The following is a 23,849-nucleotide window of genomic DNA, read 5'->3' as shown; positions in this document are numbered from 1 at the left end:
ACTAGGCTGAAGTGATGTATTGTAAGCAGGAGTAATATGTATTTCCAGTTGTACTTTTGCAAAATCAAGAATGAAGTTTAATTTCTCCAAAATAATTCATCTCATTATATCTATGCATGGTTGAAGTCAATTTCCACAAATCACATAATGTGCAAAAAGAAAGGATTACATTCCTAACAACCTTCTGTGAAAATAAAACATGGTTACTAATTAGAATTCACCCCCCCTAAAACAAATTTATAAACTAAACAGGTTATGACATGGTCAGTCTTGCACTTCTTCTTGGTTGGACTTGAAGTACTGGGTGTGAAGATGTGGTTGCTCTATTGTCTTGTTGCTTCTTTTGTTTTGCTGTTGCACCCCCTTACAAGTTAGAGAGTTATGCCCAAACTCTTTACAGTTGCCACACTAATGGTCTTGGACCTCTTCCCCTTTTGCTGCTCACTCCTCCTTCTCTATTTCTGCATGGTCTTCCTGCCCTCTTTTCATCACTGGGGTGCAATCTCTAGGTAGCACAGTCTCAGGCTCTGGCCACTGTTCAGGGTCAGGTATTGACTTTATATTGGATGAGTAGGCTCTCTTTACACCTCCACACTATACAACTGCTTACATACTTGTGAGGATCCTCTTTGGCATGTAAAATGGCCCTCATACCATATTTACATGGTATTCCACTTATTTGCCACAAATTACAAGCACAAGTTCTGTTAATCAAGCTCACTGGCAGAACTGACCTCCCATCATGTACTTCAAATTCTCCTTGACCAGAGAAATAAGCTTTGCAAGTCCTTGAATCTTGGCATAAGGTTTGTACCCTCTTGACAATATTGGGACATATGTCAGTGTTTTCCCAGCCCTCACAAATCTGCCTTCTGGATGCTAGCCTGACCATTGTTACTCTTCTTATACCTGCAAATAAGAAAAAGAACAAGTCAACACAGGCCTATTAACTTGAAATAAAAAAAAAAAAACACCAATCATACCTTCTAGAAGTGTCAACACAGGCCTGCATCTATCTATGCCAAGTGTAGCATTAAAGCTTTCCACGAAGTTTGTCTTATTAACATCACTTTTAATATCAGGGTTGAATTGCCACTTTGTCCACCTACTTTGATCTCCTAACTTTGAAAGCCATACTCTTGTGTTAGGATTTACTTTGTCCAAAGCTTCCATTGCCTTCTTAAAAGTGAACTTAGATGTGGCTCCACAAGCCTTCCAAAATAAACTGAACAGTAGAGGACCTCCAAAGACCCTCTTCCAGTTTTTACTTAAGTGTTTACAGCAATACCTTCTCCCAACTTTTGGCCAATGCTCAGTCAATGCCATGTCAATTCCCTTGTGAAGAAAAGAAAAAGCATCAAACTTCTGCATCAGTTATAATACAATACAATAATTAAGAGAAGCAAAGACAATAATCACAAAATATGTACCTTTTACCTATCAGATATAATGCACCAGTTGTCACCTCTACCACTATCCTTCAATGCATTCTTTAAATGCCACACAAAGAATGCCCAACTTTCACCATCCTCACCAGGTACAATAGCCCAAGCAAAGGGGAAAATTTCATTATTGCCATCAAGGGCTATTGCAGAAAAAAGAATGCCCCCATAGTTACCCTTAAGGTGTGCACCATCCACACCTATCAAACTTCTGCATCCAGCAAGTAACCCCTTCAGAGGTCCTTTCAGAGCAATGAATATAGAAGAGAAAGACAATGGTCTTTCTGGATGATCGGGGGTGTCCATGCACAAATTGCAATAGACTCAGGGTTTGTTTTTTTGACAATTTCACAATATCTAGGCAATAAACTATAAGAAACATCATGCCCCCCATGTCTTTCTATCAATGCTTCTGCCCTCATCTTGTAAATAGTGCTCTGTTTCATTTGGATTCCATATCTCTGCCATAACAACTCATTCAGAGACTTTGCACTAATGTCATTATTTGCTCTGATATCATCCAGTAGCTTCTCTTTTGCCCACTTGCAGGTTACCATTTGGTTGCTCACTTCTAACCCCAGACAAGTGTGTTCTGAGTTTTGGATGGGTTTGATGACCCAAGTTGTGCCATCTGGTAGCCTTGAAGCATGTAATCTCCACATACAACCCTGGCCAGAACATATTGCAGTAAACCTAGTGTTACTAGCTTTGTTAACAACCACAGAGAACCTACATTGAATGCAGTGTTCTCTCACCACACTTCTCAAATGATGCTTGTCTAGAAATAACATCCAAGGCCTAAGCACTATCTTTCCAAACTCATCATCACCATATACCTCACCATTATGGTATAGCCTCTTCAAGTAGTTGGATTCATGTTTTCCATCAATCTTGACATCATCATCATCATCATCATCTTCAAAATCATGGCCCTCATATGGGTCATACTCATCATGAATGTTTTCCAAACCATCATCATCAGATAAGCCATCCTCAGAGACCAAACTCTCATCAGTGTCAGTCCCATTTCCAGTAGGTGAGTACATTTCATCATCATCCAAGTTATGCCCCCCTTGATCTGTATGCAAACTAATTGCAGCATTGTTAAGATCAGTTCCATGGCTGCTACTGTTCCCACTAGTAGGCCTCACATTCAACCCTTTTCTAGGTGCAGTGGTTTTAGGGATTTTTTTTGCTCCAGCAGATGTAGTTTTAGATGCCTTTGATGAACCCTCAGTTGTACCAGAAGCAGTATTAGGTTGTAACATAACTAGATTCATGTCATTCACAGTAGTACTAATAGTAGTCACTATTGTTTTATGGCTAGGGCTAGTACTAGGACTATGTAACAATGGAATGTGTTTCACAGGTTCATTTTCTTCCCTAGTTACATGAGCCCTCCCCCTTCCTCTTCCCTTTCCTGTACCTCTTCCCTTAAGGCTAGCTCTCCCCCTACCTCTTCCCCTACCTCTCACTGGACTGGTGGGTACACCTTCATTTATTACATCAATCCATGTTTCCTCTATTGCTAGGTTAACTGGATTGTCATTTGGTGAATAAGGGATAGAGGAATTAATTGTGTCAAGAAATTCAGTAGCAGAACATATCTGAACTTCACTATGCCTTTGGCTCCTCCTAGGTGTGTTAGTGGCAGTTGGTTTCAAAGAGGGTGCATTAGGTTGTGACAACCCATCATTACTCTCCACAACTTTCTTCCCAGACCTTAAGCTTTTCACAGCCTTCATGAGTTCAGATGGTTCACTAAGTTCCCCAACCCAAATGTAGATTAACTTAGACCCAGGTAAGTTAGCAAACATTTTCATTAAGTCACTGTCAGTTTGTAATTCAATGTGTTTCATCTTAAACACATAATTAAAGAAAGGGTTCTTTGATACTTGAATTTTGTTTTCCCGGGCCTTATCTTCGTACTCTATAACTAAGTCAATTAAATTGACAGTATCAATATCACTTACAACCAAATCAACATCAAAACCTTTATATTGAAATTTCAAAACCACAGCTTCAGACATTCTTCAAGAGCAAAATATACATGCAAGAAAAACACATAAACATAGTATCAACAACTACAAAATGAAGAGAAGAACAAAAAAACCAACGAAATTCAGAAAAAAATCGACATACCTGGACAATAATCGAACCTTTACAAACCCAGGAGATGCCAAAAATCGAACCTTTTTTGCAACCTTACTCCTCAATTGCACTCTTTCATTCGAAGCTCGCTTAAAAAATTAGGGTTTAGGGTTGAATCGCATTCGAAGCTCGCTCAAAAAATGCCCCAAATTCGCAAGTGAGGAAAATTTTTACGCCTGAATCGCAATTGAACAGGGATAAAGTTGTTTTTGGTTCAGAAGAAAAACATGGCAAAGAGAGAAGTCAAACTTTAAAATCAAAATTTTAAGTCAACTAACGTTTGTTTAGTTTGTAATGTCACGTTTCCTAACTGCAAGCTAATTATAGGTCACGATATGTAAAGAAGTTTATTTTTGGCTACCAAATAGAATTTAAAATAATACAAGGTCACCATATAGAATTTCCCTATGTTTTATATATGATAATTCTTATCCGTTCGACTATGAGAGGCAGCGCAATCCGGTAAAGACCTCTGCCTGAGACAACAAAGGTCATTGACCGGTTAAGAATGTATCGCTCATCGAATTAATCCAGCAGATCCAATAAGGTCATTGACCGGTAATTATTCGTTGTTTTAGGGTCGCTCCTGACGGCAGATCCTAATTGGTCATTGACCGTGAATGGACTTGCGTAATTGGTCATGGACCACCAAGGCCTTCGTTCAGATGAAGTTGCTGTTTAACGGTAGATCCGCGTAGGTCGTTGACCGTTATAGAACTTGTTAAATAAAGATTATAGAAGATGCTCATTTTATTAAATAAAACGGCTCTTCCCGGCTTATCCGGAATTATTGTTGCCTATAATAGGAATTGAAAATGCAACTACTGGCTACAATGCCCCTTATGGCTAACTAATCAATATCGCTAAATACTTAGACATAGTATTTCTTTAGGACGCTGGCATTCCAGCTATTTTTCAACAGCTTGCCGGACATGTCCTCTAACCGGTATGCTCCTGGGACGATTTCTTCCTTTACTAGCTAGGGTCCCTCCCAATTGGTTGTGAGCTTTCCGTCGGTATGTGCCTTACCAGTAGTCGTTGTACGTCTGAGTACCAGGTCTCCTGCTTTTATTGGCCGGCTTCGCACTTGCTTCTTATAGGCCCTGCTGATCCGATCTTTATATGCTGCCGACCTTAGCTCTACAGCGAGCCTGACCTCTAGCAGGAGGTCCAAATCTTTCTTGTGCAGCTTGTCTTTCAGCTCTGGGTCATAGTTCAGGATCCGCTAGTTGGGCAAACTTACTTCGACCGGTAACACCGCTTCTGCCCCAAAGGCCTGGCTCAAGGGCGTCTCGCCGGTAGCTTCCTTTTCAGTGGTCCTGTTAGACCATAGTACTGCTGGAACCATGTCTGCCCATGCACCCTTCAGATCATCTTGTCTTTTCTTTAGTGCGTTGAAGATCTACTTATTGGCGGCGTCTGCTTGACGACCTGACCGTTACTCTGAGGGTGGCATATTAACGAGTATGCGAACTTGATGCCGTAGAGACTCATGAAGCTTTTGATAGGGCCGCAATCAAACTAGATGCCATGATCCATGACAATTCCCATAGGGATCCCGAATCTCATGATGATGTTCTGCCAGATGAATTTCTTCACTTGGTTGGCCGTTATCTTTGCGGTCGGTTCTGCGTCAATCCATTTTGTGAAGTAATCAATACCCACAATGAGGAACTTCCCCCCTGATGCCGGTGCAAATGGCCCTATAATGTTCATCCCCCACTGAGAAAAAGGGATTGTGTTAAGAATTGGCTGCAAATCATTTGTCGGTTGGTTGATCACCGAGTCAACTCTTTGGCACTCGTCGCACTTTATTACGTAGGCTTGTACGTCTGCGAGCATGGTAGGCCAGTAGAATCCTTCTCGGAGTGCCTTTAAGGCCAACGTTTTCCCGCCGATATGGTTTCGACACACTCCCTCGTGTATTTCTTCAATGACTTTCGTGGCCTCGTGGGCCGTTATGCACCTTAGGAGTGGCAGTGAGAAACCTTTCTTGTACAACTAGCGTTGGAAGATGCAGTACCATGGTGAGTCCCTTCGGATCTTCTTGGCCGCCATCTTGTCCTCTGGTAGAGTGTTAGTCAGTTTGTAGGCCATTATATCATCATACCATTCGATTCCCTGACTGACGGTGTTAACTACAGATAGGGACGTGTCAACACTTATCTCTGACAGTGTCTCGACCATGACACTCCCTTCATGTCACTGGTACTTGAGCTAGCTAGTTTGGACAGGGCGTCGGCCGCCATGTTCTCTGTCCGTGGTACCAACTTCACTTCGAAGCTCTCCAATCCGACCGTCATGCTTTTGACCTTACACAGGTCTTTTACATGACGGACTCTCGAGCTTCGTAGGTGCCCTCTATTTGGCTTGATACCAGTTGGGAGTCGGTCATCATCAGAATCTTCTTGTCCCCCGTTGCAATGCTCAGGCTTTTTCCGGCCAGGGCTACTTCATATTTTGCCTCGTTATTGGAAGCCTTGAAACCAAGACGTACGACATACTAAAAAATCTCCCCTTCTGGGGACGTCATTACTATGTCGGCCCCTGCTCCTGCTTGTGCGGCTGAACCATCAACAGCTATTTGCCAGATACCGGCAAGATCAGTTGCATCCGCGTATGTTGTCTCGACAATGAAGTCTGCCAATGCTTGGGCCTTAATAGCCGTGCGAGGCCGGTACTCAATGTCAAACTCTTACTGCTCTATTTCCCACTTGAGCAGTCTTCCAGTTGTATCGAGCGTATGGAGTGCTTTTTCTAAAGGCTGGTTGGTGAGAACTTTAATGGTATGGCAGTCGAAGTATGGTCTCAGCTTTCTTGCCGCTATGAGCACGGCATATGCCATCTTCTCCAGCAGTGCATACCTTTGTTCTGCTCCCGCCAAGACATGACTTATGAAGTATATGGGGCTTTGCTTCCCCTGCTTCTCAACCAGCAACATCGCAACTACCGTCTTCTCAGATACCGAGACGTACAGCTGCAGTTTGTCCCCAAGTTCCGGCCAAGATATCGTTGGCAGCCTCTTGAAGTGCTCCTTGACTTGTTCGAAGGCTTGCTTTTGCTTATCCCCCCATTCGAACTTCTTATTTCCTCTAAGGACTTTGAAGAATGGTAGGGCTTTTTCTGTCGATTTGGAGACAAATCTGGTTAGGGCCGTCATACTATCTGTCAGCTTTTGGATGTCTCGAATGCTCTTTGGCTCAGGTAGCTCGCTGATGGCCCTGATCTTTTCGGGGTTGGCATATATTCCCCTCTCGCTTACCATGAAGCCTAGAAACTTGCCGGACCTCACCCCAAATACGCACTTTTTAGCGTTCAGCTTCATTTGATGCTTGCGGAGGGTTGCAAATGTCACCCCTACATCGATGAAATGAGTTTCTTCCGTGATGCGTTTTACGATACTGTCATCGACGTACACCTCCACATTCCGCCTTTCTGATGCTCAAAGATCTTGTCTACTAGCTTTTGATAGGTAGCACCGGCATTCTTGAGACCGAACGACATGCCTTTGTAAGCGTATACCGCTGCATCGGTGATGAAGGCCGCTTTGCTTCTGTCAGATTCTAGCAGGCTGATTTGATGATGCCCAGAAAAGGCATCCATGAAGCTCAGCACAGCGTGGCCGCTTGTGGAGTCTACCAACTGGCCAGTCCTAGGCAATGGGTAGCAGTGCTTGGGGAAAGCCTTGTTGAGGTTAGTGAAGTCTACATACATCCGCCATGACCCGTTGGCCTTCTTGACCATTACCACATTGACTAACCACTCCGGATAGTCACAGGGTTCGATGAAATCTGCCGCCAGCAGTTTATCGACCTCTTTCTTGATGGATGCGTTCTTCTCTGAGGAGAAGTTCCTCCTCTTTTGTTTTACCGGTCTTACGTCCTAATTGACGTAAAACTGGTGGACCATAAATGCTGAGTCAATTCCCAGCATTTCGTCTGCGGAAAAAGCAAAGACATTGGCGTGGTCTCACAAGAGGCTTATCAGGTGAATCTTGATGTCAGCTGCCAAGTCTGCCCCAATCTTCATCGTTCTTTCCGGCCTGTGCAACTCTAGGCTAATTTCCTTTGTCTCGCCTTCCGGGCTAGGTCTCGGTAGGTCTGCCGGCCTTCCCTAAAAGTTTTCCATTGACAGGTCTCGTTTATCCTTATTCTCTATCCGACGCCTTTTTCTCTCTAATGGCGGCGTCTCTCCCGGCCGCTTGTGATCGGAATTCTTGAGGGCCGTCAGGTAACATGCCCTGGCTGACTCTTGATTCCCCTTGATCTTTTCCGGCTTCCCTATGTTTGACGTGTAAATCATTGTCAAATGATAGGTGGACATTACCGCCTGCGCATCATGGATTAGAAGTCACCCAATGATGGCGTTATAGGCAACCGGGACTTCGATGACGAGAAATTCGACCATCATATCCCTGGATTGGGATCCTTCACCTATCTTTACTGGTAACTTGATGGTTCCTTCTAGGACAACAGATGCCCCTGTAAGTTCGATCACGGGATACGAGACCAGCTTTAGACATGACACTTCGAGGCCTATTTTTTCAAATGTGCCTTTATACAAGTTGTTAGCTGAGCTGCCGCCATTTACCAGTATGCGATGGACCATCGCTGTTGATATTTGCGGATATACTACCAAGGGATCATCGTGAGGATAGATGATTCCCTTAGCGTCCTCTAACGTGAAGGCCACGGACGGCGTGTTTGGGGGTGCCGACCACTCTCCGGTGTTGTGATAATTCACTTGGTGCCTAACCTCCTTCAGGCTAGCTTTAGCACCATGTATACTTCCCCCATGCACCGGACCTCCTGAGATGACGTGAATTTCAGTAATCCGGTCTTTCACAGACTTCCTGTTGCCGTTTTCGTCTTCTCACGACAAGGATTTCCGGTCAATTCTTGCTTGGTACTGCGTAAGTAGCCTCTTCGCACCAAGTCTTCTATCCCATCTTTCAGGTCTTTATAGTCATCTGTGACATGACTGTAATCCCTATGGAACTCGCACCACTTCGATTTATCCGGGTCCTTATAGTACATCTTTCGAGGCCGTTGCCACTTATCGTCTTTCTTGTGGAGTTCGTAGATCTCTACCCTGACATGGTCAGAGGTGTGTAATTGCGGTATTGGTCAGATCGCTCTTCCTGACCCTTCTTTACCGAATTATTTTCCTCTCACCTGCCGGGAATGTCCGGCTTCTTATCCTTCCGGTACTTGTCCTTCTTCTCCTTTCCATCTCCTTCCGGCCTTTTAGCAGTTGCCGCCTTGTCGAACTCTTCTCCACGGATGAAGTCATTTGCCTTCCCCAAGACTTCTGTCAGGCTTGTCAGCTTTTTGTGTCCCAGGTAGCTTCTGAAGGCAGTCCCTTCTTTTAAAGATGTCATCAGGGCTAAGACCGCTCACTAGTGGAAAAATGAAGAAGGGTTGCGCTGAAAATGGCCTGTAGAGCTGCGCTTTTTGACAGCAGCCCTTTCAATAGCAGCCCTTCACTTTTCAAGTAGGGTTGCGCTTGTAAAACGCAGTCCTTCACAACAAAGGGCTGCGCTTTTTACTAAAAAGCGCAGCCCTTCTACAAGTGAAGGGCTGCGCTTTTTACCTAAAAATGCAGCCCTTCGACAAGTAAAGGGCTGCGTTTTTAAGTAAAAAGCGCAGCCCTTTTAGACTAAAAAAAAAATTGAAATAATATATAATCTGATAAAACAGCAACAACCAAAGGCGTGATGAATATCATTAAACAACCAAAATAATGTAATAATATACAACTGAAATTAAATAACAGATATAACAAAACAATAATTATTCCAGAAATCTTAGTGTTGAAATGAAAAAAAACGAACAATAGAAAAAAAAAAAAGGAACGAAAATAAAAACATAAATTAACAAAAATTAACAAAAATGAACAAAAAATGAAAAAAATAACCCTAAAATTATAGATCTGAAAATGAAATAATCTGAACATTAACAAAAATGAAAAAAAAAATAACCCTAAAAAAATAAATTAATCTGAAAATAAACAAAAAAATGATAAAAAATAAACAAAAATGAAAAAAAAAACCTAAAATTATAGATCTGAGGTTGAAATCTCTAACAAGACCACCGCCAAACTCGTCGGAGAGAGACATCAACTTCGACTTCGGCAGATTGAGACGAGAGAGAGACATCGACTTCGACTTCGACAGATTGACATCGACTTCGACTTCGGCAGATTGAGAGACGAGGCGACTTCGACTTCAGCAGATTGAGATGAGAGACTTCGACTTCGGCAGATTGAGACGAGAGACTTCGACTTCGTGCTCACCGGAATATGGTCACTTTTGATGAATGAGGAGACGAGAGAGATTGAGAGACGAGGGAGGGTTGAGAGAATGAGAGACGCCGTTGTGAGAGAGGAGAGAGAGAATGAGATTTTGTGAGGGTTGAGAGAATGAGAGACGCCGTTGTGAGAGAGGAGAGAGAGAACGAGATTTTGTGAGGGTTGAGAGAATGAGCGCGCGAGAGACTGAGAGAATGAGGGAGGGTGGGAGTAAACCCTAGTCACTTTGTCTTTTAAGCCCAATGCGCTTTTTTCAAAATAAAAAAAAAGCCCATGAAGGGTTGCGCGTGCCCCAAAAAACGCAGCCCTTCACTTAGTAGGGCTGCGCTTTTAAGAAATGCGCAGCCCTTCCTTTTTTTCCCCTAGTGGCTACCTCTTGCTGCATACTAGGGATGGTGACGATTTCTACATTGAAGTGCCCCACGTAGTCCCTCAAGCTCTCTGAGTCTCCTTGCTTGATGGACATCAGCTCGTTCGCCGGTAGTTTTCTCCCTGCGTTTATTACTGACGAAATGCGTAACGAACATGGAAGTAAGTTGGCGGACTTCGAAGACAGTTGCCGGTGGTATGCTCTTAAACCATGTCTGCCCAAGTCTAGTCAACGTAGAGGGAAACACCTTACACCATACCGAGTAGGTGTCAGTGTACAGTAGCATGTGGCCCTCATACGCCGAGATATGATCCTCCGGATCAGTCTTATCGTCATACTTGCATGTCGGCATTTTGATTTTCTCCATGAGCTCCTGGAGGATGGCAGTAGAAAAGGGAGATTTTCTTGGGATAGCGGCGTCCTTCATCGATATTCTCTTTCCCTTCTAGCTGAGTTGACTGTTGGATCTTGGTCTCTTGAGCCTCTTCTTTGTTCTCTCCCCCCACCTGCTCAGTGGAGGTCTTCGATTTTGCTACCTGATCCTGGTCAATCCTGCCTTGGTCTCCCTAGCGACCCGTTGCCAGTGAGCACATCTTTCTCACTGGACTATGGGTTCTACTCAGAGGACACTACCTGCTTGACCGGTCGATAGTGTCTGGCTGGCCATGGCCTAGAAAACATTCGCTGCACCCTTGAGTTGTTCTGGAGTGAACATGTGCTGGAGCGCCTCAAAGATACCCGACTGAGGGGTCTCAGTGATTTTCTTCCCCTTGTCTGTGGGTGGCTTAGACGATCCTACCACCGGTTACGGAGTTGCAAAACCTGGTGGTGCTTTCCCTAGTGGGACATTGTTCTCATCAGTTTCCAGCATCCCAAATCCTGATTAGGATCCATGAGAGTAGTTATGCTGGCAAAATTGTGGCTTGAGACTTAAAGGTATAGTTCACCCCTCCTTCTAGCGCCAATTGTTCCGGTATGAAATAAGTGGTAAGGTGTGAACCGGTATCCTCTGCGAATATAAGCGTGTTTGATGTCCTGCAAAATAGAACACGTAAACTTTCCTCGAGGATTGATCCGAGGAACACCCCTTCGATGCCTAAGTCAGCAATTGGGTAAACCAGTAGCTCTCAAGTGGAGTATATTAATGATTGTGAACGTACCTTATGACTCAGATCAACAGGGTATTTATAAGAGCTGGCAAGAGTCCTTGTTATAGTGGGATTACGCTCCTATTGGTTGAATACAATTCTATCCTCCTTTAATACTTATCTTTAGGCTCGTAGGCGCATTTAGATAGTAACTGGATCAAGCCCAGACCCATATGAGAGTGGCCCAGGGAGGAGTACCGTTAAGGTATCCTCATGAAACAGATATGACAAAATCAACGGTTCTTTGGTTAATGCGTTGACCATGACGATTCTTATCGGTCTATGAGGACCGTCATGGAACTTGATCAGCCCCCATATAATCTGGATTGCTCCAACACGAGATTATTAAAATAACTCCTTAAGGAATGAATGTTGAAATTTCTTCCGTCCCACATCAGCTGTTACAAGATTTCATATACTTAGATTGCAAGAATGCGCAGATTCTTTATGTCGTCATGGACAAAATTTTGTGGAAGACGATAACAAAAAGGCAACGGTGACAAGTCATGAGTGTTCTCACAAGGCACTAGCTTTGAGAAGAATGCTCAAAGGGGAAAACGTGAAAGCTTATGAGGCCAAAGAACTCGATTCCTTCAGAAACAATGAGGAAATTACAGGCACATACTTTTGTTCCTTGTCCTGTTGGAGACCTATGAAGTACTTTATAACTACTTCATTGTTATCCTCACTTCGTTACTCGTGTAAACCACCACAAAATTGTGTATCTCAATTTGTCTAAATTGTAGACACGTTTGTTTCAAAGATACAAAATACAAAAGTACATATAAAAAAAGAGTACTCAAATTTGTGTATGCCAGGTTAAGCTTCGCAAAACTAAAAGGAGTTATCATTGTTACAAACCCCACAAATCAAGGTATTCACAAACATATGTCTGGTGTTTTGTTACAACCAAAATACACAAACAAGCTAAGAATTGAATTGTTTTTATAGCTCTTAAACTAAATGGAGAAAGGTCCAATGATCGCTGTACAACAAAGAATTCAGATGGCTGAAATTTGAGCATGACTGAAAATCTTTTTCAAAATTAAGCAATTAACAAAAAAAAAAGTGTAACAAGAAAGCAATCACTCACACCGATCTATCTAAGTCAGCACATGAACAAATAATATATGTGCTTCCTTCAATCAAAGGAGGTAAACAAACCGGCCCAAAAGTATGTTGACTGTTCTGTCTTTGAATAAAAAAAAGAATCACCCTGATATTGGTTATGGGAAACATTATCGTTCACCTGTGAGGGCTGATGAGAGCCAATTTGACACAGATGAATGAATCTCTGCCTGAAGGTCTGAGGACAAAGCCAGAGGAGTCACAGCAACCTGACATCCCAAATGCACATGATCAACAAAGAATCACAGGTAGGCAGTATGTTAAATTATTGACTAAGAAGATTAGAACTCACAAATCCATTTTGTACTGCCTTAAAATCTAGATCATCATCACCATCTTCTTTCGCCTCATCCAAGAACTGCAGAATAGGCAAAGAATGTCTTGACTGCCATATGTAAGATGCAAAAAAAAGAACAAGAAGAACAGAATGATGGGGAAACTTCTGCTGAAGAAGGCTGTAAATAATTGCCATATACATACCTCAAGGCGGTAATGTTTTCTAATTGTTTGTTGGGAGTTTGGTTTCGCTGCAACACCAACAGATTCAACCTCTACATTCTTTCTATTTGTATTCAACCGGCGTGCTGCACCCTAAAAACAACACATTGTAATTGAGAATTCACATATAAACAGCAATAACTCGTAAAGCAAAAACTCAGAAGAAATTAAAAAAGTACTCACAGCTGCTGAGGCATCTCGTCCCAGCTGAGCAAGCTGGATACCAAGGCTTTGCTGAGTGGCCATAAAATTCATAGCAGACGGGTGCTTGTATGAAGAAATGGCTCGCCAAGAAGGACTAGATCTCCATAAGCTCTGCCTTGTCAATCTGAAACCCTGACAAGTACAGCAAACATACTAACCAATAAAGTTGCCAAGCATAGCAAGATCTTTTCTTAAATAGATCATATGAGCACAGCCAACAACAAAAAAAGACGGGATAAACACTAAACTCAAACCAGTGTTTGAAGTTTGAACTGCGGGTCCACACAAATTTTTCTGGACAAAGTCAAGCATTTTGATATTAGGTGCTGGAATAACATCAAAAGACAAACTGTGCCAACTTTCTCAAAATAGAGTCAGGTATATATGTTTATTCTGTCCCTTGCTCACTTGCTGTCCCCCCCCCCTCCTCCTCCGTCGGGAATGTGTCTAACCCCTCTTGAATTTGCCATCACAACAGCCTAATATAATCAACATTTAATATATGTGACTTGTCAATATGGTTAGAACACAAGAAGAGAGTCGTAAAAAGGGAGACAAGAATTTCCTTGCTCCAACATATATTTCAAGTGTGGATAGCTTTAGATTTTTCACAAAGAAAGGGCCTTCAGCCCACATCCAAAAATTCAATATGATATGTCATATGTGTAGCATGTAGAAACTATTTTCCAGCCACTAAATACAGATCAAGAAAAACTCATAAATCTTAAAATAATACAAGTGATGCTAGTAATGATTGTTCTTGAAGGCAGAAATGGCAAAGTATAAATTGCCTTTAAGGATTTTTTTTTTTTTTTTGAATAGAAACTAAAATTCATGATTAGATTGTTGCACCTTGCTCTGCACTGGAAGGAAGAATGTGAGCAAAACCCACAAAAAATAGCCAAAACTAATAAAAAAAAAAACTCCCTAAACCAAAATAGGATTCCTCCATCCTAGAAGCATTCTGAAGTTGACATTTTTACCTAAACATCCACGAATATCTAAGCTGATAAAAATTATAGAAAAGGAACTATCAAAAGTTTGTCCGTAAAAGATGTATTTCTCAAGAGGATATTTCCCTGACTTCATATTCTATAGTCTATACTATGTACTACAGGTATTTGTGACTAAGTATTAATTTCTGACTTAAGAAAAGATAAGTACTATCATCCACAGTTACTTTACTGCCTATATTCACACCTAGCATGTCTTGAACAAAGATACAATGAAACTCCCAGTTACATCAGATCAGATTGAAATTATGCAATTCTGAAGCCAAAATTATCTTTAAAAAAATAGAACCCACTATCTAGCGCCTACATCGAGAATTTAATTGTACGTCATCAGTCCAAATTAGAAGCGGGGAAAAAAGAGTTCAACCAAGATTACAATAAGACAAAAGAACAGTAAATTTTCATCAACGCATGCAACAAATATCATATCTAAATTAGACAATGATAAGAAGCTGAAATGGAAACAGAAGAGTGCCCTAGGAACAGCAACACCAACAAACCTTGTTAGTGGAAGGAGAACTTGGAATCTCTACATTAAGAAAGCAGCCTTTTGGGAACCTTTCATTCTCAATGTCTCTAATTGTTGCATTTATCAACGGCAAGCAAATTTCAACTGCATCCTTGAAATCATTCTCAGAATTTACATTGTTTTTCCTACATCACAATTGATATTGACTGTATGAAGAAAGAAGACAACCAAATAACAGAAACTGAATAAGAAAGATAATTAGTTAATTACCAGTCCACTGATATACAAAGTGACGGCACATCATGTATCAATGCCTCTCTGGCTCCAGCAATAGCCCCCGAATACACCCTATTCATTCACAAAGAAGAACACTTGATGAGAACATATGGAACATAAGGCGGAAAAGGCAGGGAAGGATGTAAAAAACTGAACGTACACTGCAACAGGTAACCAAGGGAAAATCATAAGAAAATGTTGGATAATAAAAACCACCAAACACTCACATGTTTTGACCACAGCTTGATCCCCTATTAATTCCACTTAGTACCTAAAATTTCATTATGACAATGTTAACATAAGATGACAAGAAATTCCATTATCAACTCAAAAATGCACCAACTAAGAAAACATACCAATAAAGGCTTTGACCAAGAAAATAATGCCTGAGATAAAGCTAATGACACACAATCTGCAGGTGTACCTGATCAAAATGTAAACATGACAATCAGGCTATAAATACTGAGCCCGACAACACGAAATTAATTCCGAAAAACGAAATACAAGCCAATAATATTATGCCAAATCATCCACAAAATTATCATGTCAAAAATCTCATATCATCACCGACAATGAAGAAAGGATGAAACAAGAAAGTTCATTTGCATATTAACAGTAGGTAAATTTCTCAACTCCATATTGTAATAAAAAATCAGACGTCTAATTAATCAAATTCACGCCAAATATCCAGAAGATAACGTAATCCTGAATTCCTAACAAAATACCTTGTAACATGATATTGCTTAAATCACATCTGACAGAAAATAGATGATAAAAAACTAAATCATACTTAACTCAAAATTTCGGCAAATAATCAAATGATTATAAAAAATCACAAGAGATTACCAGAAACTTCGAAAGCAGTGGCACCACTGATTTCAGCAGAAGTCACCTCAACTGTCTCACGAACTGTCAACGAATGTCCAGATGCAGATTTATCACTGCAAAACAACCACTTCATCATTCTCAGTAAATCAAAAATCACTCAAAATCGCCAAAATTAACAAAAAAAATTCAAAGAAAAAAATACAAATTATACTAACAATTGCGGCGCACAAACGTAAACGTCGAAACGACCTTCACGAACAAGAGCATCCACAAGACATATTAGACCAGAGGACTCAATTCCATCGCCATTAGTGACCAAAATAACCGGTTTCGAGCTCGTTTCCTCCGAAATAGACTCAATATCAGCAGAAGAAGGAGATTCTTCTTCTTGTTTTTCTTGTATTTCTTGTTGTTGATGAAGTTGTTCAGTGGACTGAGTCAACTCGTTGTTGGACTCGGAAGGTGGTTGTTGTTTTTCGACATTTTTTCTGGATGATAAAACTTGCTGAAGATTGGCGACGAGAGAAGGAGGCAAAGCGTTTCGATTCATTGTTGACATATACGATCTAGAAACCCTAGAAATGGAAGAAATCGAATCAAATTTTTGGAATTGGGAGGTTTTTTTTTTCTCTGTTGTGTGCAGAGGAGAGAGAAAGGAAAGCAGAAAAAATTGGGGGGATTTTTAGTTTATAGAGGAAGATTGAAGTAAAGAAGAGTGCGTAAAGGGGGGAAAAAGGTTAAAATGAGCGCTGGATTTTCCGACGTGGCCAAGGTAGAGCTAAATTTTGGGGGAAATTTTTTGGATATTTTAGTGTTCAGTTTACGACAGTTATTAATGGCTTCCACGTCTTTACAGTCGTCGGTTTTTTTTTTTTTTTGCAATCTTTGGTATTTATTCTAATTTTGATGCTTTGGTAATTGGTTGTTGGCAGTTGGCGGTTGGCGATTGGCAATTGGCTGTTTTTTAAGCCGGCTATTTTAATTGGTTTCTTTATATTGGTTGTTTGAATATAGATTGTTTATAAAAATTGTTTGGTTAAATCGATTGTTAATGTTGGTTGTCAAATGCAAAATAAGTGTAAAAGTCAAAAGTCAATAGCGGATGAAAAAGCCACCAAAAGTTAGTTAAGAAGCACCCCTTGGCCCTCTTAGTTTTAAAAAGAGTAGTACATGAAAGCACCTCTAATGGTTAGGATGATTGTTGTACTTGTAGATGAGATGGGATGGTCATTCAGTGTAATACTCCGTATTTTTGGGAGTTAGTTTTTATAAGTAAGAAATATAAAGAAGATAATTGAAAGTATTCTTAATATTATACTATTGTTGTAGCAAGGATGTTACAAGAGGTTGTCTAAACTAAAGAATTAAGCAATGTATCTAAGAAAGAACATAAGTGATTATATGTTAATGTTATGTGAACAATAACACTAAGAGTATGTTTTTTTGGGCATAAAACAACTGAACTGAACTAAACTAAACTAAACTAAACTAAACTAAACTAAACTAAACTGATTGCAACTGAATTGAACTGAACTGAATTAAATTATAACTAATAGTAGTGATAATAATATAATACAATATTATTTAATTGATAATAAATTCATAATAATGATTTATTAATAATAATAATAATAATAATAAGTTATTAAATAAAATAATAATAAATCATTGTGAGATAGATGGAGGGATGAGGTCATAAATATAGAACCTTTGGCTAAAGAGGTCCCTGTGTTTGATGTTGATGGGGATCTGAAGGAAGGAGTGGACTATGTTTTTGTAAGTCTTGAGAAAGAGAAGAAGTGGGCCCAGTCTCAGGAAAGTTGTTCAGGCCCAACAGGTAGAACAAGGTCTAAGCCCAATCCATTTGGTGCTTCCCCTCAGAGTCCCCACTTCACAGAGTCCCAGGCCCAAAAGCAAACCCCACCAAAATCAAAGGCCAGGAAAAAACTGACCCCAAAAAAAGCAGCACCAAATGCCATACCAAAAAAACCCCACCTTCACCCAGCCCAATGAAATCCAGCCAACTGAGCCCACCCCAAACCAATCTACTCAACCCACCCAAACCCAGCCAACTCAGCCCACCCAAACCCAGTCCACTCAAACTCAGCCCACCCAAACCCAGCCCACTCAAACTCAGCCCACCCAAACCCAGCCCACTCAAACTAAGCCCACCCAAACCCAGCCTACTCAATCCACCCAAACAACATAATCACATCAAAAACCTATGACTAGAAGGGTACTAAAGAGAACAACTAAAAAGGGGGTTACCTTCCAACCATCACAAAGACAACAACACAGACAAACTGACCCTCGCCAAACTGTAGAAGAAGAAGTAGGCAGACAGCAAGATGAAGATGATGTGCATGAGGGGTTTCCTGTTTTAGGTGATTATGTTGAAGGACAGAGTTATCTGTACAAGGTTTATAGGAATGGGAAGTTGTTCACTGAATAACCGTTTGGTCAAATAGAGCTACAACAATGGCATATGTTCTTAGATAAGGAACATATGGTGCAAGCAGTTAGGGACTTATCTATGCAAGTAGGGCCTGATTTGGTGAGGTTTAAGGTTGATGTAAAGAGGTACACTATGATCTATGCAAATGAAGATTGTGGATGGAGATTGCATGTCTCTATCTTGCCTGATAAAGTGACATGGGCAATTAAGTCTCTAAGTGAGCCACATTCTTGTCACAGACTTGAACATAACCCAATGGCTGGTATTAAGTGGCTTGCAGGGAAAATAGTGGATCAGGTGAGGGCTAATTTTGAAGTTCCCGGTCAGTCACTTGTTGATTTGGTGTTGGAGAAATATGGGGTAATTGTGCCCAAGTCTACTATGTAAAAGGCTAGGGCTGAAGCTGTGAAAGAGATCCAAGGAGCACATGATGAGTCTTATGGGCAGTTGCCCTATTATGTTTGTATCATTAAGGAGAACAACCCTGATGCATTTGCCTTCATCAGTTGGATTAATGAAGGCCCTGCTACTCCACTAACATTTAAGAGGATTGATGTTAGTTTTGATGCTATGTTCAAGGGGTTTATGAAAGGATGCATACCACTAATTGCCATTTGAAAGGGAGTTTCAATGGTTGCTTGCTATCTGCAATAGCCCTGGATGGAAATCAACAAATATTTCCATTAGCATATGCAGTGGTTAGTGAGGAGAGTTTAGATAGTTGGGAGTACTTCTTCAGGCATTTGAGGCTAACCTTGGCAACAACAGACAGAGATGATTGGACTTTTATGAATGACAGAATGAAGGTACTACATTATCATTAATTTCCTAAGAGTTTTATGATTTCTTTTCTTGTTTACAATGCATAATCTGTTGCAATATTAATCAGGGGGTTGAAGCTTCATTGAAAGCAAGTTTCCCAAATTCTTCCAGAAGAATTTGTTGTAGACACTTGTTCAAAAACTTCAGTGTAAGTATTGTGGTCCCACACTTTTGTAATTAAGTAACTGGTCCCTACCTATTGACTTCTATTTTATGATGCAGGGAAAGTATGGTGGACCATATTTTGAGGCCTAATTCTGGCAAGCTGCTGATGCCTACAATGGATGGGTCTTCAATAGAGTAATGACAGAGATCAGGAAGCTTGATGTTGAAACTTATGAGTATCTTATGAAGATACCATTGAAGTTGTGGGCCAGGCATAAATTTGACACCATCCTATGCTGTGATGATAATACCAACAACTTCACAGGGTCATTTAATGCCACCTTGGGCCTTGATAGAGTTAGACCTATTTTGGGATTGCTGGAAGGTATGCTGAGGGCAAGGCATCATTCCCTTTGGATATGAATGTCATGTCTTGCATGTGTGGAAGGTGGCAAATTACTGGGATACCTTGCAAGCATGCTTGTAGGGTTATCAACAATAGCAGGATCAATCCTTCGCCATTTGTCTCCCATTACTACACATCTGCCACATATAAGTTGACTTATGAGCTCAATATTGCACCCATGCCTGATCCCTCCTAATGGACACCTGCAGAAGTCCCTATGATTGCACCACCTAGGGTGTAAAGAACTGTTGGTAGACCACCTAAAAATAGAAAGAGGCAGTCTAGTGAGTAAAGGAAGGGGAAGAGGTATGTTACCATCAAGTGTACAAAGTGCAATGAGCTTGGACATAACAAGACGAGTTGCATGGGAGGTTTAACAGCAGCTTAAGAGAAGGCAGCTAGTCGTGGAAGAAAGAGGAAGAGTGCAGGAGTGGAAGAGGGTGTCTCCACACAACCTACTGTTCAGATTGAAGGTACCAACAACAAAAAAGGGAAGAAAACCCAAGAAGGCAAAGTACACAACTGCAAGCTCTTCACAACCAACTTAAGCTTCTATTTTGGGTCCTTTCATTAGACAATTTGAATGTGTTTTAAGCTTGATGCACAAACTTATGTAATTAACAACTTAGGGCAATTTTTTAGGTTACTTGTGATGTGTATTTAACATTATCTATGAACATCAACTTATGGCATTTTTTTTGGAAGCAAGAAATGTTATGTAATTAGCAGTCTCAATTGATGGCACTTTTTGAAGATATACATTGGAAAATTTTGCACAAATGCAACATAAAAAATGTTCTTTCATTCATTTCATTTCATAGCAAGCAACCATTACATCTTAATCAAACAAAACAACCCCCACCCAACTAAAAACAAAAGTCTTACATCTTAATTAGCACAATAATAATCACAATAAACAGCCCCCACTCAATTAACCTAATGAGAAAAGTCATCTCATCAATCTTCTTCACCAAATCATACAAGATGTTCATAACTTTTTCTTCACCACATTCACCCAATTTCCCCTGCAATTTTGATAAAACCCCTTTCAGATACTTTTGGTGTCGCCCAAAAATAGTGGTAGTCACAAGGTACACACTTGTACTATAATTTGTTAGGGTTGTCTCTGGATTCAGAAACTCGAAGTTCCATCTTCTTCCTACACTTGTTGCATCTTCTCGCTTCATACACAAAAGCTTCCACAATTTCACCAACAATTTTAGAAGAGGACGACATTTTAGGGTTCGCAATTTTTTCCAGGAACTAAGCAAAGACGAAAGAGGAAGAGAGAATTGGGGAAATTAATGTTAGATTAGGTTTAAAGTGGTTGAAGATGAAGAACAAGCATATTTGAGCCCCATTTAATAACATTAACCTCCATTGGCGCGCTTGAGATATACGTCTGTTAACCTACTGTGAGTAGTAAGGGCATTTTAGACCCAAACTCAAACCTCAGGGGCATCTGAGGAATTCCCCAAATGTGGGGGGTAATTTGAAAATTATGTCAAACTTCAGGAGTACCTGAGGAAATTTCCCAAAAAAAATTATGAGATCGATCAATAGCCTAATATGATTATATTTTATGGTATTCCCTTGAATTTCGAATCATAAGCATGTACTACTCAGTATTTTTAATAACTTAATATTTATAATATTTAAAGGATTTATTTACTAAAAATTTTGAATTATTAAAAAGGCTTTTATTAAAGATTATAGGTATCTAAAACAAATTCTACTTCAAATAAATTTTGGACATAAGTTTACTAACTTTTAAAACCAAGTGTTTTGTTCAAGACAACAATAAAAATGTTTTTGAAGTAAATTGCAAAGGGTTTTTCTAACCTATGCACCTAGTGCAAAAGGTTAAGCCTTATCTATTAAACAAATTGATTAACAAAAATAGAATATCCTCCCTATTATTATGCTAAATAGTTAGTTTTCTTATTAATATATTTTTTATCTTTTCTTTAAATCAAATCAAATTTTCATTAATATATAATTATCATAATTATATGGAGGATATTATATTTTTAGTTAATTAATTTATTGAATAGATAAGGCTTAACCTTTGCGCTAGGTGCATAGGTTAGAAAAATCCAATAAAATTATAACAATTACTCACAAGTCAACTAAAATCATAGAATTGCATAATTTACATTATACAAATCACTAAAATGAGGAAACTTTACAAAACTAAATAATTCACTTACAAACTACAACCAATACACTACAACGTCAATGCATACTCACAAAAATATTCACAAAAATTTGACTTGAAATCAAAGTGTCCACTTTCTTCACACTCTATGAAGTAGTGTACTAAATTCAAAAATCAACAAAAAATTATAATATTAGAAATCATAAATAAATTCACTAAAATTTCTATTTTGTTCATAGAATTTAACTTTGAAAAGTAAAAAAAAAAAAAATTGGTGAAAGATTTAAATGATAGAGAATAAACCAATCAAAATTCACAACTAAAAACAATTATACTTCCACTAGTAGAAAAACAACGATTTGCGTCGCCCCAAATGTGTCGAATGTAAAGCAAAACGACGCAAAAGGGTAATTTGCATCGCACGCAAAGAAGAGTGAGACGCACAACATGGGTAAATGAGCACCAGTACGAGCTATTTGCGTCGCATGTGCCTTAGGTACGTTGCAAAAGCTCAATGTGCGTCGAACCACCTAGCGCAAACGACACAAATCGTCTCCTCCTTGAAGAAAAAAAAAATCACACTATCTGCGTCGCATGGTCCTTTGGTGCGTTGCAAAAGCCCAATTTGCGTCGTACCCTTAGTCCCATCCTACGCAAATTGGGCTTTACCCAAAACATTTTCCCCCAGGCGCCAATGGCATTATTCGTAATTTGGAGCCCTAAGTTACATGCAAAAAAACCTCTCTCTTCTCTCTCACCTGCAAACTCATTGCTGCTCACCCAACACCATTATCTCGCCGGCGACGTTGCTTCTCCGGCAAACTCAAGACCTCTCGGGCAACATTGCAGATTCGCACTTCCTTTCTCTCTTCTCGGTGCGTGCGACTTTCTCTCTCTCATTCTCGGTGCGTGCGACGTTGCTTCTCCGCCCCACTTCACCGGCACTCTCTCTCTCACACCGACGCTCCCTCACCAGGGATTATTTGGCAAATACTATAATGTAATAAATTTATTGAATGTAGAAGGCCCAATTGGGAGGACCATTACCAAGAGGGGATTTGGTTAGCCATCGTACCCTACTTCATAAATGAACTCTGCTATTCTGAACTGTGTAAGGATCACCAAGAAGTATAAGAAATTATTTCTTCACTACGACCTTCGAGCCACTGTCATCCTGAATCAACGACCGGTTCTATGACACCCAATATTCAGACCAACCCATCAAGCCTAGAGTATGCCATCTTTTTTCGGTCATCAGGATATATTCAAAATATGATGGAATATACTCTACGCTTGATAGGTTGGTCTAAACATTGGATGTCTCATAATTGATCATAGATTCATGATGATAATGGCTTCAAGGTCGAAGTGCAGCAATCATTTCTTGTACTTCTTGGTGGTCCTTCCACAATTCAGAATAGCGGAGGTTATTTATGAAGTATAGTACAGTGGTTAACCAAATCCCCTCTTGGTAATGGTCCTCCCAATTGGGTCTTCTAATACACCTAATAGATTTATTACATTATAGTATTTGCCAAATAATCCCTGGTACCATTGAATATAGGGTAAGAATTCTAAGAGTAGAGCAAGTGTTGGTCCGTGATATTTCAATTTCAACTAGACTTACTTAACTAGGAAGTTTGATATCTCATGATAGTAGATACATAATTGGTCACAATCTAGTCTCATATTTTCATTAAAATGCACATGAAAATTGTATTAAAATATCCATATCAAATATGAAAATTGTTGATGTAAGAGAACTCTATCGATCAGATATAAATGATCTTTCCATGAATCCTGATATTCCATGACATAAGTTCTTAACATATATTCTAAGGTTTTTGTGGTCTTTCAGTTTGATAATTGGTCGTTGGATGAAAAAATACTTATTAATAGTTTCAAACCAAAGGTTTGTTATACTTCTGTCAGAAGTTAGATGAAAATCTTGAATCTCGATAAGAAACAATATCTCTCGGTACTCCATTCATATAGTTTCAACACATGCTAGATGTAAAACTTAGCTAATTGGTCCATAGACCATGTTGTTTTCATGCGTATGAATTG

General features: G+C 40.0%; 2 protein-coding genes across 4 annotated transcripts; both read right to left on the bottom strand.

Moving 5' to 3' along the window:
• Positions 1-590: 590 nt before the first annotated feature.
• Positions 591-12,068, bottom strand: LOC104909040 (uncharacterized). Of its 3 annotated transcripts, none has more exons than XM_057391027.1 (3): positions 1,431-12,068; positions 984-1,335; positions 591-909 (listed from the first exon to the last, which is right to left on the bottom strand). In XM_057391027.1, the coding sequence occupies exon 1, from the start codon at positions 3,470-3,472 to the stop codon at positions 1,688-1,690; it is 1,785 nt and encodes a 594-aa protein (XP_057247010.1). In that variant the 5' UTR covers positions 3,473-12,068; the 3' UTR covers positions 591-909; positions 984-1,335; positions 1,431-1,687. The 3 variants fall into 3 exon arrangements, with proteins under 3 accessions (XP_057247010.1, XP_057247012.1, XP_057247011.1); XM_057391029.1 differs by having other exon boundaries at positions 1,438-12,068; XM_057391028.1 differs by having other exon boundaries at positions 984-3,473; positions 3,585-12,068.
• Positions 12,069-12,216: 148 nt separating this feature from the next.
• LOC104909039 (hypothetical protein) lies at positions 12,217-16,892 on the bottom strand. The gene is made up of 10 exons (XM_010698221.4): positions 16,052-16,892; positions 15,855-15,949; positions 15,365-15,432; positions 15,236-15,279; positions 15,003-15,080; positions 14,764-14,917; positions 13,230-13,382; positions 13,029-13,139; positions 12,841-12,906; positions 12,217-12,757 (listed from the first exon to the last, which is right to left on the bottom strand). The coding sequence occupies exons 1-10, from the start codon at positions 16,393-16,395 to the stop codon at positions 12,659-12,661; spliced, it is 1,212 nt and encodes a 403-aa protein (XP_010696523.1). The 5' UTR covers positions 16,396-16,892; the 3' UTR covers positions 12,217-12,658.
• Between the last annotated feature and the right edge of the window lie 6,957 nt (positions 16,893-23,849).

This window comes from Beta vulgaris, chromosome 8 (genome assembly GCF_026745355.1).
Source record: "Beta vulgaris subsp. vulgaris cultivar EL10 chromosome 8, EL10.2, whole genome shotgun sequence".
Lineage (NCBI taxonomy): Eukaryota > Viridiplantae > Streptophyta > Magnoliopsida > Caryophyllales > Amaranthaceae > Beta > Beta vulgaris.
This window is presented reverse-complemented; position numbering and strand designations above follow the sequence as displayed.

Bases quoted from the DNA above. Each gene is read 5' to 3' on its own strand.
- LOC104909039 (XM_010698221.4), bottom strand. From the start codon at position 16,395: ATGTCAACAATGAATCGAAACGCTTTGCCTCCTTCTCTCGTCGCCAAT. The intron at 15,280-15,364 runs GTATGTTTTCTT...ATGAAATTTTAG, and splicing joins CTTGGTCAAAGCCTTTATTG to GTACTAAGTGGAATTAATAG. The intron at 14,918-15,002 runs GTAATTAACTAA...ATTGTGATGTAG, and splicing joins CTTTGTATATCAGTGGACTG to GAAAAACAATGTAAATTCTG.
- LOC104909040 (XM_057391027.1), bottom strand. From the start codon at position 3,472: ATGTCTGAAGCTGTGGTTTTGAAATTTCAATATAAAGGTTTTGATGTT.